This window comes from Lolium rigidum, chromosome 3, assembly GCF_022539505.1.
Source record: "Lolium rigidum isolate FL_2022 chromosome 3, APGP_CSIRO_Lrig_0.1, whole genome shotgun sequence".
NCBI classification, from domain to species: domain Eukaryota; kingdom Viridiplantae; phylum Streptophyta; class Magnoliopsida; order Poales; family Poaceae; genus Lolium; species Lolium rigidum.
This window is the reverse complement of record NC_061510.1, coordinates 260,289,528-260,304,018: the sequence shown is the minus strand read 5'-3', so window position 1 is coordinate 260,304,018 and position 14,491 is coordinate 260,289,528. Positions and strand designations below refer to the sequence as shown.

Below are 14,491 nucleotides of genomic sequence, written 5' to 3'. Positions count from 1 at the left end.
ATGTTTCCATCTGGCCGAATTCAAATACATTACGGATTCGACCTATATATGTACGAACTCGCATATATATGTTAAATATCTCTAAATTTCTCCTATGTTTGAACGTATTTCGTCCTGTTTTGTCTTAATTCGCCTACATTTGCCCAAAATTTTCATCCATCATGGGCTCACCACTGGGAAAATTCCAGGCCAAACTTTACATCCATCCGGCGCTAAATAGCGCTGGATTTCGGCCTGGTGGCCCCAACGGGTGGAGATGCTCTAAAGTGCCCCCTAGCCAAAAAAAACTTCACGACCAAAAGGTTGGGTTTTGTTTGGATGATCACTAAGTTTTTGGCATGCCAATGCTTCACTATCAAATTTTAGTTCATTTCTTAAAAGCAAATGTGTTATCCAACTTGTAGACAAGTAAAATTTCAACAAAAACTTTAGCTACTTTCTCCAGTTCCTCGGCTTCAGATAAATCATTTTTAGGAAATTATTTTAAACCAGAGAAAGTAGCTAAATTTTGGAAGGCCGGTAACCTTGGGCACAAATCAAACACTCCCTACGTATCTGGCTTGGTGGTTGCCTGGTTCTGGACGCGGTGAGCAGGAAAAGGGCGTTGGCGGGTGCCACGTCGCCGTCAGCCAATACGGTATTGTATGCCGACAGTTTTAGTGTACCTAGATAAAGCTACCCAGGCAGCAGCTCGGCCAGTAGGACGGTGGATTAGTGGTGGTCACCATCCGTCCAACTGGGCCTCCCTGCCCTGGGGGCTACGACTCCAGTGACTCTGGAACACGTTACTATCTGACCTGAACTGCTCTCTGCCTGTCTCTTATCACCTCTATTATCGCCTCCTCTTCCTTCTTTGAGAAAAGTCAAATTATGCCACAGATTACCCAACAAAGAAGATTAGTACATACGGATATTCGTTAGGTGTATACATGATCCATGAGCTAGACGATTTGGTTAACTAATTCCACCGTCCATTCTAACAGTGGCCTCGGCCTATAAAACCCGGCCAGTAGGAAGCCTACACAAGCCACGCAGAGCAAGCTGACCAACTGTCACATACACACACAGTCTACTAGCTAGCTAGCTCAGCAGATCAGTCGATCGGCGGCCATGTCTGAGGAGAAGCACCACCACCTGTTCCACCACAAGAAGGAGGGCGAGGAGTTCGAGCCCGCCCCAGGCGGCGGCGTCAACGAGTACGCGTACACCAGCGAGACGGTGGTGGCCGCCACCGACGACGGCGAGTACGCGCGCATCACCAAGGAGGAGAAGCACCACAAGCACAAGGAGCACCTCGGCGAGATGGGCGCCGTCGCCGCCGGAGCCTTCGCCCTCGTACGCATCGATTTCGAGATCTCATCATCTTTGATCGATTTGTTTCGTCAGCGCTTCACATCCAATTAACTAAACGATGATGAACTGCTTGTGTGTGTGCGCAGTACGAGAAGCACGAGGCGAAGAAGGACCCGGAGCACGCGCACAAGCACAAGATCGAGGAGGAGCTGGCCGCCGCCGCGGCCGTCGGCTCCGGCGGCTACGCCTTCCACGAGCACCACGAGAAGAAGGAGGACCACAAGGAGGCCAAGGAGGCCAGCGGCGAGAAGAAGCACCACCTCTTCGGCTAGACCGGCGACCCCAGACTTGCCGTCGCCTGCGCGCGCCCGTGTGCTTTTTCTACGTGTGTTTTCCTTTCTTCCAAGTGGGAGAGCCTAGCTGGGACGAGGGCCTGGTCATGCGCTCACCTCTGCGTGATTTTCTTCTGTACGTGCGTACGCGTGCGTGCTGAATAAGTGGTGAGGTGCTGCTGATGCGTGCCGTGGCTCCCACAGCCCATGTATCTCCTCGTTTGTGCTTGAATTTAACCCCGCTCTAAGAATTTGCAACTTAAACTTGAATTATGCAGCCATCATATGATACTTGTTGAGGAAAGTTGCAGTGAATAGTCCTGTTCTGGATCGGTGGAGTTTCTGCAAAAAGAGAAAAGAACAGTCCAAAATATTCTATGTTTTTCTTCAAGAAACTGTGAACAGATGTGGAAATATCCACGTCTGAGCTAAGATGGAAATGGATGTAGAAAATATCTGAATTTATTTTACAAGTAGAAACACAAATATGATAATCAGTGACGGACACAGGAAATAATTAGAGGGTGGGGCACACCTCCAAAAAAAATATGCGCTTTCCATTATGATAAAAATTTGCGAAATAAGTAATATATGAAGCCAATATTTCTAAAATTAGGGGTAGAATTTTTCACGCCCCCTGACCATAATAGTTTGACGCATGTGAATATGAAAATAGACAATTCCATTAATTAATTACATTCTCGATTTTTTCCCACTAATTAAGCTAGCCAATTCCACTAATATTAAGCTAGCCAATTCCACTAATTACATTCTCGATTTTTCCCACTAATTATAAAAACCCCCTATATTATCCCACCTAAAAACTAAAGTGTGTTCATCAAATGTATTTTTGTGTGATCAAACAAGATACTATTGTGTGTTCAATTTGTATATTTAATTGTCTACCGGTCTATGGTTGACTTAATTGTTGTAAGACGCGAGCCTGTTATTTTGTTATATTCGTATCAGTTCTAAATTGAGTAAACTTTCAATTCACATCTGGCTTCGATAATATCCTCTTCTATTTGATAACATTCGTATTGTATTCATTCTGAATATATGAAAACACATGCGGGGAGTGCAATATACGATCCATATCAAATCAGTTTCCACCACTACGTAGAATTTCCTCATGTTACCTTTTCCCTCCAAATTTTCAGCTATGGAGAAATTAGTAGAATGCTTAGTTAGCGACCAATCTAGTACTTCCTCCCTCCTAAAATATAAGACGTCTAAATATTACTCAAAAGTCAATATTTTTCAAGTTTGACCAAGTTTATGCAAAAAATTATAATACTCAATCAATATCAATATATTCACAATAAAGCATATTTTAGTAATGTGTCCATTCAATATTGTAGAACTATATTTTTCTTAAATATTTAGTCAGAGTTACTAAAATTTAACCTTTTTTGTAGATAAACTAAGATTTAATTTTGACTAATCTTTAGACGCCTTATATTTTTGGATGGAGGGAGTACCATCTTATATTCTTATTGTTCTGCCATGATCCATGATCCATGGACCATGACACTAGATTCCCTAACTGGGCCGAAATATATCAGAAAAGTAGTTCGTTCATGCTAGAACATGTGATCATTCAACAGGAAAATAAAAAGAAGAAGTTGGTCATGTATGTAATCACGAAATCGTTAAAAAAAGGCCGACCTTCGCGAAGGGAAGGCAACTCGCTCCGCACGCGACAAGTGGCGCGCTGTGGTGCCAGAAAATCCCTGTGAAGTGGTCTCCCTGCTCGCCACGTGACGCAAGGAGAAGCAAGGTGGGGATGGGGGAGGAGAGAGAAGACTGGGTTGTGTCAGTTTTTCCCTTTTTCTTCTAAATTCGTTTTTTCAAAATGAAATATCTTGAGAACCGTAAGTCCAAATTGAAACCGTTTTCACTTTTGAGATCCTCGCGTCGAGATCTTCAAAACTAGATCCCATGTTGATAGGTTTGGAGATATATTTTTTTCGTACTTCCAATAATATTATGATTATACCTGTGGTGTGTACCTAACTGTACTCGTGTTTCAACTGATAAGTACTTCTGTTTTTAGTGTATTTGGTGCAATTTTTCCCTTTACTCGCTAACTCCCGTGTGCGGGACTGTACCTGTACTTACGCGTGACTGTACCTGCTCGTGTGCGCCACTGTACTTTTGTACATGTACTTGCTCGTGTTCACGACTGTACCTGCTCGTATGCGCGTTTGTACCTGCTCGTGTGCGTGATCGTACTTGTACTTCGCTCGTGTGTTCAATCTGTACTCATGTGTTGTGCGTGGTATCGCATACGCTGTGTGCACGACTATACCTGCTTCGTGTGTTCCATCATGATCTGCTCGTGTGCGTGAGTGTACTTGTACTCGCTCGTGTGTGTACCTGTACTCGTGCTCTGTATGTAAATGTACTCGTGCTTTATGAGCTATTGTACTCGGGTGTACGCTGTGTTGTACTCGTCCTCCCCTGTAATTAGATTTGTATACGTATACGTGCATGTAATTTCTAGTCGTAATTGTACTTCAACGCCATACGATTTAGCGGCCTGCAGGCAGCCTAGGTACGAGCCAACACGGCATACCTAGCCTAGGTACGAGCTAATGAATTTCAGCCGCGGGGCAGACCGGTGCGTACTCGCGCGGGAGGTTCGCTGTACGCGCATGCGATTTAGCCGCGGGTTGAGTTGCAGCGTACGCGCGGGCGGGGCGTCGTACCGTACGCGTGGGAGGTTCTCCAGCGTTTACACGTGTCGCTCGTTCCTGAGTTCGGTTCCCTTTACGAAGGTTGGTCTCTAGGTAGTGGTACCTAAACCCTATTCTCTGCCTATTGCGGGCTGTATCTGGCTCGCCGCACAGGGGTGTTCCTATTATGGGCCGGCCCATTACCAGCGATGCGTTCCTGGCTTCCTGCCTTCCCGATACTTCTCCGGTTTTTCCATTTTCTGTCCTGGTTTTCTTCGGTTTTTCTTCGGATTCTTCTCCGATTTTTCATTTTCGATTTGTTCTGTTTCTGTTTTTTGTTTACTTTCTTTCATCTAATATGAATAATTTCAAAATATGGAAAAAATGTAAACAAATTTAAAAATTGAACGAATTTTATATTCGACCATTTTTGGGTTTGAACAATTTTTAAATTTGAACATTTTCAAAATTTGAACCTTTTCATATTTGAACATTTTTCAAATTTGATTTTTTTAAAATTTTAACGTTTTTTATATCCGAACAATTTTCATGTTTAAACATTTTTAGGATTAGAACATTTTTCAATTTTGTAAATTTTAAATTTAAACTTATTTGAAATACGAATACTAAAAAAAGTCCAGAAAACCGGAGTAAAATAAATACAATTTACCTGCTAGCGATAGACTAGAACGTGCGAACAAAGAAGCCGCTCTAGCATAAATGGGCCAGGCCCAGCTACAGGTGCCTTGAGCGGAGCCCCACGTAGGTAACGCTAAGGGCGGGAAATAGGGGCTCCCTTCTCATATGAGTCAACGGGCTTCACAAGAAGAATTTACAGGGCGGACCCGGTGGGCTGTCACACACCACACATTCTAGGTACGTTCATGTGAAGAAATGATTCTCAAAAAAAAAAGTGAAGAAATAACCACCTTTGTGATTGTTCCCACTTCCCGTACGCTATATTATTTGGTATCATTGCATTTTAATTTGTGTAATTAAATTGAAACACAATAAATTTTAATGAAACTTGACAAAATATTGTGGCAGGAGTCTTAAAGCGGGAAATCAACGGCACACATATCTCCTCGAGAAGATCATAACCATTTACCTAGGTATGGCCATGAGATGAAATGGCTATCGTTGCCTCTCCGTAACCCGAAAGCATACGTGTTTTTAAGAACCAAATGAAGTAAATTAAAGAAATTATCATGTGTCATGTGGCTACTCTTTGCACCTCTACCCATCTACTTATGTGCGCCTATGAGAGAAAAAGACATTTGCACCTCAAGAACAGAGGCACCAGATGTTGCTCAACGTCAAGCACACTTTTGTTGTCTCAACGCTCTTGCTTCAGCTCAACTGAGACAAAAAAAAAGGTGTCTTCATTGACATGAACGCAACCAAATATAACGGGCCGCAGTGATTCTGCACATATTAACCTTTTATCCCTTGTTGGCCACTGATGTCTACGGGAGCTCTATTCTTGTAGACAGTGTTGGGCCTCCAAGAGCAGAGGTTTGTAGAACAGCAGCAAGTTTCCCTTAAGTGGATACCCAAGGTTTATCGAACTCAGGGAGGAAGAGGTCAAAGATATCCCTCTCATGCAACCCCGCAACCACAAAGCAAGAAGTCTCTTGTGTCCCCAACACACCAAATAGGTGCACTAGTTCGGCGAAGAGATAGTGAAATACGGTGGTATAAATAAGTATGAGCAGTAGCAACGGTGCCAGTAAAAGTGCTTGGCGTGTAGTTGATGGTGGTGGTATTGCAGCAGATGAGTAACGCAAAGAAACAAGTAAACAAGCAGTAGCAACTCAGCGAGTAGTAACGCAGCGAGTAGTAAACAAGCGAGTAGTAACTCAGCAGTATTTAGGAACAAGGCCTAGGGATTACACTTTCACTAGTGGACACTCTCAACATTGATCACATAACAGAATAGATAAATGCATACTCTACACTTTTGTTGGATGATGAACACATTGCGTAGGATTACACGAACCCTCAATGCCGGAGTTAACAAGCTCCACAATAATGCTCATGTTTAAGTAACCTTTAGTGTAAGATAGATCAACGCTACTAAACCAAGTACTAGCATAGCATGCACACTCGTCACCTTCATGCATATGTAGGAGGAATAGATCACATCAATATTATCATAGCAATAGTTAACTCCATAATCTACAAGAGATCATGATCATAGCATAAACCAAGTACTAACACGGTGCACGCATCTGTCACCTTTGCACACATGCAGGAGGAATAAACTACTTTAATAACACATCACTAGAGTAGCACATAGATAAATTGTGATACAACATGCTGCAATCATAAAGAGATATAAATAAGCACCTCACTATACCATTCAATGAGTAAGTATTCTCGTGAAATCTAGCCTAAGAGACCCACACGGTGCACACACTGTCACCTTTACACACGTGGGACGAGGAGTCTCCGGAGATCACATAAGTAAAACCCACTTGACTAGCATAATGACATCTAGATTACAAGCATCATCATATGAATCTCAATCATGTAAGGCAGCTCATGAGATTATTGTATTGAACTACATAGGAGAGAGATGAACCACATAGCTACCGGTACATCCCCGAGCCTCGATGGAGAACTACTCCCTCCTCATGGGAGCAGCAGCGGTGATGAAGATGGCGGTGGAGATGGCAGCGGTGTCGATGGAGAAGCCTTCCGGGGCACTTCCCCGCTCCGGCAGGGTGCCGGAACAGAGATCCTCGTCCCCGGATCTTGGCTTCGCGATGGCGGCGGCTCCGGCGGTGCTTCGTGGGTTTCGTCAATTGGTATCGGGTTTTCTGATCCAGGGGCTTTATATAGGCGAAGAGGCGGCGCAGAGGGCCGACAGGGGGCCACACCATAGGGCGGCGCGGCCCCCTCTCGGCCGCGCCAGCCTAGGGTTTGGTGGCCCCGTGGCCCCCTCCGGTCCTTCCCGGGTGTTCGGATGCTTCCGATGAAAATAGGAACTTTGGCGTTGATTTCGTCCGATTCCGAGAATATTTCGTTACTAGGATTTCGAAACCAAAAACAGCGGAAAACAGAACCGGCACTTCGGCATCTTGTTAATAGGTTAGTTCCGGAAAATGCACGAATATGACATAAAGTGTGCATAAAACATGTAGATAACATCAATAATGTGGCATGGAACACAAGAAATTATCGATACGTTGGAGACGTATCAGCAATCCCTAAGCTTAGTTCTCGCTCGTCCCGAGCAGGTAAAACGATAACAAAGATAATTTCTGGAGTGACATGCCATCATAAACTTGATCATACTATTTGTAAAGCATATGTAGAGAATGCAGCGATCAAAACAATGGTGATGACATGAGTAAACAAGTGAATCATAAAGCAAAGACTTTTCATGAATAGCACTTTAAGACAAGCATCAATAAGTCTTGCATAAGAGTTAACTCATAAAGCAATAATTCAAAGTAAAGGTATTGAAGCAACACAAAAGAAGATTAAGTTTCAGCGGTTGCTTTCAACTTGTAACATATATATCTCATGGATAATTGTCAATGCAAAGCAATATAACAAATGCAATATGCAAATATGTAAGAATCAATGCACAGTTCACACAAGTGTTTGCTTCTTGAGATGGAGAGAAATAGGTGAACTCGACTCAACATAAAAGTAAGGAGAATGGTCCTTCAAAAAGGAAAGCATCGATTGCTATATTTGTGCTAGAGCTTTGATTTTGAAAACATAAAGAGAGCATAAAAATAAAGTTTTTGAGAGGTGTATGTTGTTGTCAACGAATGGTAGCGGGTACTCTAACCCCCTTGCCAGACAAACCTTCAAAGAGCGGCTCCCATTTTATTTTATTTTTGGATGGCACTCCTTCCAACCTTTCTTTCACAAACCATGGCTAACCGAATCCTCGGGTGCTCGCCAACAATCTCATACCATGAAGGAGTACCTTTTTATTTTAGTTTTATTATGATGACACTCCTCCCAACCTTTGCTTACACAAGCCATGGCTAACCGAATCCTTCGGGTGCCGTCCAACAATCACATACCATGGAGGAGTGTCTATTTTTAGTTTGTTAATTTGGGACTGGGAATCCCATTGCCAGCTCTTTTTGCAAAATTATTGGATAAGCGGATGAAGCCACTAGTCCATTGGTGAAAGTTGCCCAACAAGATTGAAAGATAAACACCACATACTTCCTCATGAGCTATAAAACATTGACACAAATAAGAGGTAATAAATTTTGAATTGTTTAAAGGTAGCACTCAAGCAATTTACTTTGGAATGGCGGAGAAATACCATGTAGTAGGTAGGTATGGTGGACACAAATGGCATAGTGTTGGCTCAAGTATTTGGATGCATGAGAAGTATTCCCTCTCGATACAAGGTTTAGGCTAGCAAGGTTGTTTGAGGCAAACACAAGGATGAACTAGTACAGCAAAACTCACATAAAAGACATATTACAAGTACTATAAGACTATACATCGTCTTCCTTGTTGTTCAAACTCAATACTAGAAATTATCTAGACCTTAGAGAGACCAATTATGCAAACCAAATTTTAGCATGCTCTATGTATTTCTTCATTAATGTGTGCAAAGCATATGATGCAAGAGCTTAGACATGAGCACAACAATTGCCAAGTATCACATTACCCAAGACATTATAGCAATTACTACATGTATCATTTTCCAATTCCAACCATATAACAATTTAACGAAGAGGAAACTTCGCCATGAATATTATGAGCTAAGAACACATGTGTTCATACGAACCAGCGGAGCGTGTCTCTCTCCCACACAAGCATGATGTAATCCAATTTATTCAAACAAAAACAAAAACAAAAGCAAACAAACAGACGCTCCAAGAAAAAGCACATAAGATGTGGCCGAATAAAAATGTAGTTTCAAGAGAAGGAACCTGATAATTTGTCGATGAAGAAGGGGATGCCTTGGGCATCCCCAAGCTTAGACGCTTGAGTCTTCTTGATATATGCAGGGGTGAACCACCGGGTGCATCCCCAAGCTTAGAGCTTTCACTCTCCTTGATCATAGTATATCATCCTCCTCTCTTGACCCTTGAAAACTTCCTCCACACCAAACTCGAAACAACTCATTAGAGGGTTAGTGGACAATAAAAATTAACATGTTCAGAGGTGACACAATCATTCTTAACACTTCTGGACATTGCATAGAGCTACTGGACATTAATGGATCAAAGAAATTCATCCAACATAGCAAAAGAGGCAATGCGAAATAAAAGGCAGAATCTGTCAAAACAGAACAGTCCGTAAAGATGGATTTTATTAGGCCACCAGACTTGCTCAAATGAAAATGCTCAAATTGAATGAAAGTTGCGTACATATCTGAGGATCATGCACGTAAATTGGCATAATTTTCTGAGCTTCCTGCAGGGCAGTGGGCTCAGATTCGTGACAGCAAAGAAATCTGGAACTGCGCAGTAATCCAAATCTAGTACTTACTTTTCTATCAACGGCTTAACTTGGCACAACAAAACACAAAACTAAGATAAGGAGAGGTTGCTACAGTAGTAAACAACTTCCAAGACACAAATATAAAACCAAGTACTGTAGCAAAATAACACATGGGTTATCTCCCAAGAAGTTCTTTCTTTATAGCCATTAAGATGGGCTCAAGCAGTTTTAATGATGCACTCGCAAGAAATAGTATGTGAAGCAAAAGAGAGCATCAAGAGGCAAATTCAAAACACATTTAAGTCTAACATGCTTCCTATGCATAGGAATCTTGTAAATAAACAAGTTCATGAAGAGCAAAGTAACAAGCATAGGAAGATAAAACAAGTGTAGCTTCAATAATTTCAGCACATAGAGAGGCATTTTAGTAACATGAAAATTTCTACAACCATATTTTCCTCTCTCATAATAACTTTCAGTAGCAACATGAGCAAACTCAACAATATAATTATCACATAAAGCATTCTTATCATGAGTCTCATGCATAAAATTATTACTCTCCACATAGGCATAGTCAATTTTATTAGTTGTAGTGGGAGCAAATTCAACAAAGTAGCTATCATTGTTATTCTCATCAAGTGTAGGAGGCATAGTATAATCACAACAAAATTTACTCTCCATAGTAGGTGGCACCAAAAGACCACTATCATTATAATCATCATAAATAGGAGGCAAAGTATCATCAAAGAAAATTTTCTCCTCAATGCTTGGGGGACTAAAAATATCATGAAAACCAGCTTCCCCAAGCTTAGAACTTTCTATATTATTGTCAACAATGGTGTTCAAAGCGTTCATACTAATATTACTACCGAGCATGCAAAGAAGATTTCATAGGTTTTTTAATTTTCGCATCAAACAATCCATGTTTTAAATCAGGAAATAGAATAAGAAGCTCACTCTTGTACATTATGCCAAACTAGTGTAAACAAGAAACAACAAGATGCAATTGCAGGATCTAAAGGAAATAGCTTCGAGCACACACACGACGGTAACGAGAAAAATACTTTACCCGGGACCGTAGTATGAGTGCCTTTTACCTTTCCTCCCGGCAACGGCGCCGTAAAAGTGCTTGATGTCTACGGGAGCTCTATTCTTGTAGACAGGTGTTGGGCCTCCAAGAGCGAGAGGTTTGTAGAACAGCGAGCAAGTTTCCCTTAAGTGGATACCCAAGGTTTATCGAACTCGTGGAGGAAGAGGTCAAAGATATCCCTCTCATGCAACCCCGCAACCACAAAGCAAGAAGTCTCTTGTGTCCCCAACACACCAAATAGGTGCACTAGTTCGGCGAAGAGATAGTGAAATACAGGTGGTATAAATAAGTATGAGCAGTAGCAACGGTGCCGGAAAAGTGCTTGGCGTGTAGTTGATGGTGGTGGTATTGCAGCAGTAGTAACGCAATGAAAACAAGTAAACGAGCAGTAGCAACTCAGCGAGTAGTAACGCAGCAGTAGTAAACAAGCGAGTAGTAACTCAGCAGTATTTAGGAACAAGGCCTAGGGATTACACTTTCACTAGTGGACACTCTCAACATTGATCACATAACAGAATAGATAAATGCATACTCTACACTTTTGTTGGATGATGAACACATTGCGTAGGATTACACGAACCCTCAATGCCGGAGTTAACAAGCTCCACAATAATGCTCATGTTTAAGTAACCTTTAGTGTAAGATAGATCAACGCTACTAAACCAAGTACTAGCATAGCATGCACACTGTCACCTTCATGCATATGTAGGAGGAATAGATCACATCAATATTATCATAGCAATAGTTAACTCCATAATCTACAAGAGATCATGATCATAGCATAAACCAAGTACTAACACGGTGCACGCACTGTCACCTTTGCACACATGCAGGAGGAATAAACTACTTTAATAACACATCACTAGAGTAGCACATAGATAAATTGTGATACAACATGCTGCAATCATAAAGAGATATAAATAAGCACCTCACTATACCATTCAATGAGTAAGTATTCTGTGAAATCTAGCCTAAGAGACCCACACGGTGCACACACTCGTCACCTTTACACACGTGGGACGAGGAGTCTCCGGAGATCACATAAGTAAAACCCACTTGACTAGCATAATGACATCTAGATTACAAGCATCATCATATGAATCTCAATCATGTAAGGCAGCTCATGAGATTATTGTATTGAACTACATAGGAGAGAGATGAACCACATAGCTACCGGTACATCCCCGAGCCTCGATGGAGAACTACTCCCTCCTCATGGGAGCAGCAGCGGTGATGAAGATGGCGGTGGAGATGGCAGCGGTGTCGATGGAGAAGCCTTCCGGGGCACTTCCCCGCTCCGGCAGGGTGCCGGAACAGAGATCCTGTCCCCGGATCTTGGCTTCGCGATGGCGGCGGCTCCGGCAGGTTTCGTGGGTTTCGTCAATTGGTATCGGGTTTTCTGATCCAGGGGCTTTATATAGGCGAAGAGGCGGCGCAGGAGGGCTGACGGGGGGCCACACCATAGGGCGGCGCGGCCCCCTCTCGGCCGCGCCGGCCTAGGGTTTGGTGGCCCCGTGGCCCCCTCCGGTCCTTCCCGGTGTTCCGGATGCTTCCGATGAAAATAGGAACTTTGGCGTTGATTTCGTCCGATTCCGAGAATATTTCGTTACTAGGATTTCTGAAACCAAAAACAGCAGAAAACGAGGAACCGGCACTTCGGCATCTTGTTAATAGGTTAGTTCCAGAAAATGCACGAATATGACATAAAGTGTGCATAAAACATGTAGATAACATCAATAATGTGGCATGGAACACAAGAAATTATCGATACGTTGGAGACGTATCAGCCACCATTAACCCCTTCTCTCCCATTTGAGCATAAGTGAGATTTCAGGGTTTTGATGTTTTAGAGCAATGTTAACACCTTTAGCTATAGGTGGAAGCAGGGCCGACAAGCCTCGAGACGATGCTCACAATGGTGCCTAGGACTTACCCATGTTGCTTAAGTGAAACCAACATCACAATCGATACAGTTGACCTACACACCTTAACTTTTTTCCAAAACTAAAACATACCTCCTCTTCGAACCAGAACTTTGGAGGAACTTTACAATATCGGATTTGCTAAGTTAATTCTTAGCCAAGTCATACGTCGTTCCATTACATCGTGATTCGTGCATATATGAGTTGCAAGTAGATTGCAACAGAGTTTTTTTTTAACCGAAGGTCATCTGACCTAGCTTTATATATAAAGCAATGCCATCATCACAGTTTTACATCATACCACACACACATCAACGAAGAACGCACGCCACGCGCGCACTACCATCTAAAGAATGACAAGTCCAGGCTGCCCCCATAGCAGCTCGGGAAAGAGGATATATGAGCCCTGAAACGGGTCGAATATTCTATCTAAGCCTTCGCTCTAGTCCTCGCATGGAGCTTCCTCATCTCGTTGACCGCCACGTCCAGCATCGCCCGATTCCTCGGTCTGACCAGAACCCTCCACGACTGCATATGAAGCAATATATGGAAGAATATCAGTTTCCCTTTGATAGATACATTATTCCTAATATTCCTAAGAGACCAACAAAGAACTACAAAAGTGAACCAAACTAATCTACGAATGGGTCCAGCAGCCCTCCCCGCGCAAGGGCAATGAACTTGCCGATCCCTGCCGGGTTTTAATCGCAGTGCAGGAGTTCCCTAACCCCTGCAAAAGAGTTTTTCAATTACAAGTAGAGTTGTAGATGGGATTTATTCAATTGTTAGAGAGAATGCAATTAAAAAAAGAGTATCTAACTCGCTAAATTTGCTTTATATATAATTCGTGCTTGGGACGTCATCTAACCAAAAACTAAGTTAATTTTCACACAAATTCATCCACGGACGTACCTACACAGCTACACTTGGCACAACATCTCGACGGATGTATAAGTAAGAATACAACCTGAGTATGAACGATGTCGTACGGGCGATGATACAGCCGCGCGCGCGACAAGGACGCGCGTCATCCATCAGCTGCCCGGCGCCGGCTGGCGCCGCGTCCTCCTCCACGACGCCACGACCGCCACGAGCGCGAGCAGCACCGCGGCGGCGGCGCCGACAAACGTGCGCACCGGCAGCCCGCTTAGCGGGCTCCTCCTACCTCTCCTCCTCCTCCGTCCTCGCCCCGATCTCCTCCATCCGCCGCCCCGATGACCATCCTCGCTCTCACTGCTGCTGGTCGCCTCGCCGGACCCGCTGCCGCTCTGATCTGCCGCGGGGTCCTCGACGTGAACCGCCTCCTCCACCGGCAGCACCGGCCAGTGCTCCGACGACGCTGACTCGGTCTCGACGTCGCCGTGCTCCACGTGGAAGTGGCGATGGTGATCCACCGCCGGGTCCATGGACTCCAGTCCCTCATCCTCGGGCTCGCCGGACTTGGAGGCTGGCTTCCATGGCCCCCACGGCCACCGCATGACGTGAATTCTGGCTATCTCTCTCAATCTTGGATTCCCGATCACATGGAGGGATGCGGTTAGATATAGCTAGAGACGCGGGGGTGTGTGCGTGCAGGTTTGCATAAACAAAAGCTGTACGGGTGCCTTTGGCCACACGCATGCATCGATGCTGAATGTCTGCCTATCTGTCCTTGGCGGCAAACATCCCATTGTTATGAGCAGTGGAATTTCTACCCATGTGTTACTCCGTAGACTGTTATTACTCCGTAGTGAAAAAAGAACCTTT

The 14,491-nt window shown here is 43.6% G+C and overlaps 1 protein-coding gene across 1 annotated transcript; it reads left to right on the top strand.

Annotated features, from left to right (window-relative positions):
- Positions 1 to 1,012: 1,012 nt before the first annotated feature.
- LOC124703361 (abscisic stress-ripening protein 5-like) lies at positions 1,013 to 1,889 on the top strand. Its single transcript, XM_047235575.1, has 2 exons — positions 1,013 to 1,335; positions 1,440 to 1,889. The coding sequence occupies exons 1-2, from the start codon at positions 1,111 to 1,113 to the stop codon at positions 1,623 to 1,625; spliced, it is 411 nt and encodes a 136-aa protein (XP_047091531.1). The 5' UTR covers positions 1,013 to 1,110; the 3' UTR covers positions 1,626 to 1,889.
- The last annotated feature ends 12,602 nt before the right edge of the window (positions 1,890 to 14,491 follow it).

Excerpts from the sequence above, each read along its gene's own strand:
- LOC124703361 (XM_047235575.1), top strand. The coding sequence starts at position 1,111 with ATGTCTGAGGAGAAGCACCACCACCTGTTCCACCACAAGAAGGAGGGC. Across the intron at positions 1,336-1,439 it reads CCGCCGGAGCCTTCGCCCTC|TACGAGAAGCACGAGGCGAA; the intron begins GTACGCATCGAT and ends GTGTGTGCGCAG.